The 1258-nt window shown below is 63.9% G+C and overlaps 2 protein-coding genes across 2 annotated transcripts in view; both read left to right on the top strand.

Annotated features, from left to right (window-relative positions):
* Window positions 1–1258, top strand: part of MUC1 (mucin 1, cell surface associated) — an 18735-nt gene that overhangs the window by 10855 nt on the left and 6622 nt on the right. The gene's annotated exons all lie outside the window — the stretch shown is intronic.
* KRTCAP2 (keratinocyte associated protein 2) overlaps window positions 1164–1258 on the top strand; it is a 2929-nt gene continuing 2834 nt past the window's right edge. The window contains exon 1 of the mRNA XM_017727831.1: window positions 1164–1175. Coding sequence (XP_017583320.1) covers window positions 1164–1175 — 12 coding nt within the window. The remainder of the gene's footprint in view (window positions 1176–1258) is intronic.

The raw sequence follows: 1258 nt of genomic DNA on the forward strand, positions 1-1258 counted from the left end.
GCGGTAGCACCTCGCTGGCACACACGTGGCACACGTTGTGGGTACAGGGCAGTGCCAGAGGCTGCTTGTACATCTCCTTGCACACCGGGCACACCAGCTCCCGCTCCATGTTCTTCATGCTGGTCTGCGGAGAGAGCGGGAGTGTCACCCGCCGGTGGCAGAACAGGGCCGAGACCAGATGGGACCAGCACCAGGGCCAGGACCAGCACCAGGGCCAAGATCAGCATCAGGGCTGGGACCAGCACGAGGACCAGGATCAGCATCAGGACTGGGATCAGGGCCTGGGATCAGCATCAGGACCGGGATCAGGCTGGGACCAGCACCAGGGCCAGGATCAGTATCAGGACCACGACCAGTACTGGGACCCAGGCTGGGATGGAGACAAGGACTGCGACCATCATCAGGGCAATGATGAGGCCTGGGACCAGCAACAGGGACAGGATGAGGACAAACACTAGGACCAGCACCAGGATGAGGATCAGGGCTGCCACTGCGATGAGGAATGGAGCTGGGATCAGCAGCAGCGCCAGGATCAGGCCTGGGAGCAGTATCAGGAACAGCACCAGGGCCAGCACCAGGATGAAGCCCAGGGCTGGACTGGGGATGGGAACTGGGGCCACACCATGACCAGGACTGGGGCCAGCACTGGCACCAGGACCAGCAGCATGGTCAGGATCAGGATCAGCACTGGGACCAGCACAGGGATGGGGCTGGGGGCTGAGGCTGGGATCACAGCAGGGTCAGGATCGGGCCTGGGAACAGAACCAGAGCCAGGACCAGTATCAGGACTGGGGCTGGGGGCGAGGATGAGCGCCAGGGCCAGCATCAGAGCCAGGATCAGGCCTGGGACCAGCAGCATGGTCAGAATCAGGACCAGCACCGGGATCAGAACCCGGATAGGACTCAGGCCTGGGATGGGGATGGGATTGGGGCTGGGCCCAGAGCAGGGCCAGGATCAGGCCAGTATCAGGACTGGCAGTGGAATGGGGATGGCGGCCACCACTGGGATCAGCACCAGGATGGGGCCCAGGGCTGGGATGGGAATGGTGGCTGGGATGGGGATGAGGTCCAGCACTGGGAACAGTGCCAGGATGGGACCCAGGGCTGGAATGGGGATGGGGACTGGGATGGGTGCTGGGATTGGAACTGGGATGGAGAGGGAGATGGGGGCCAGGGTGGAGATGGAGGCTGGGATGGGGACGGGGGCTGGACCCACAGCAGAGCCCAGATGGGGCCCAGCACTGGAACCAGCGCCAGG

This window comes from Corvus brachyrhynchos, unplaced genomic scaffold (genome assembly GCF_000691975.1).
Source record: "Corvus brachyrhynchos isolate BGI_N302 unplaced genomic scaffold, ASM69197v1 scaffold122, whole genome shotgun sequence".
NCBI lineage: Eukaryota > Metazoa > Chordata > Aves > Passeriformes > Corvidae > Corvus > Corvus brachyrhynchos.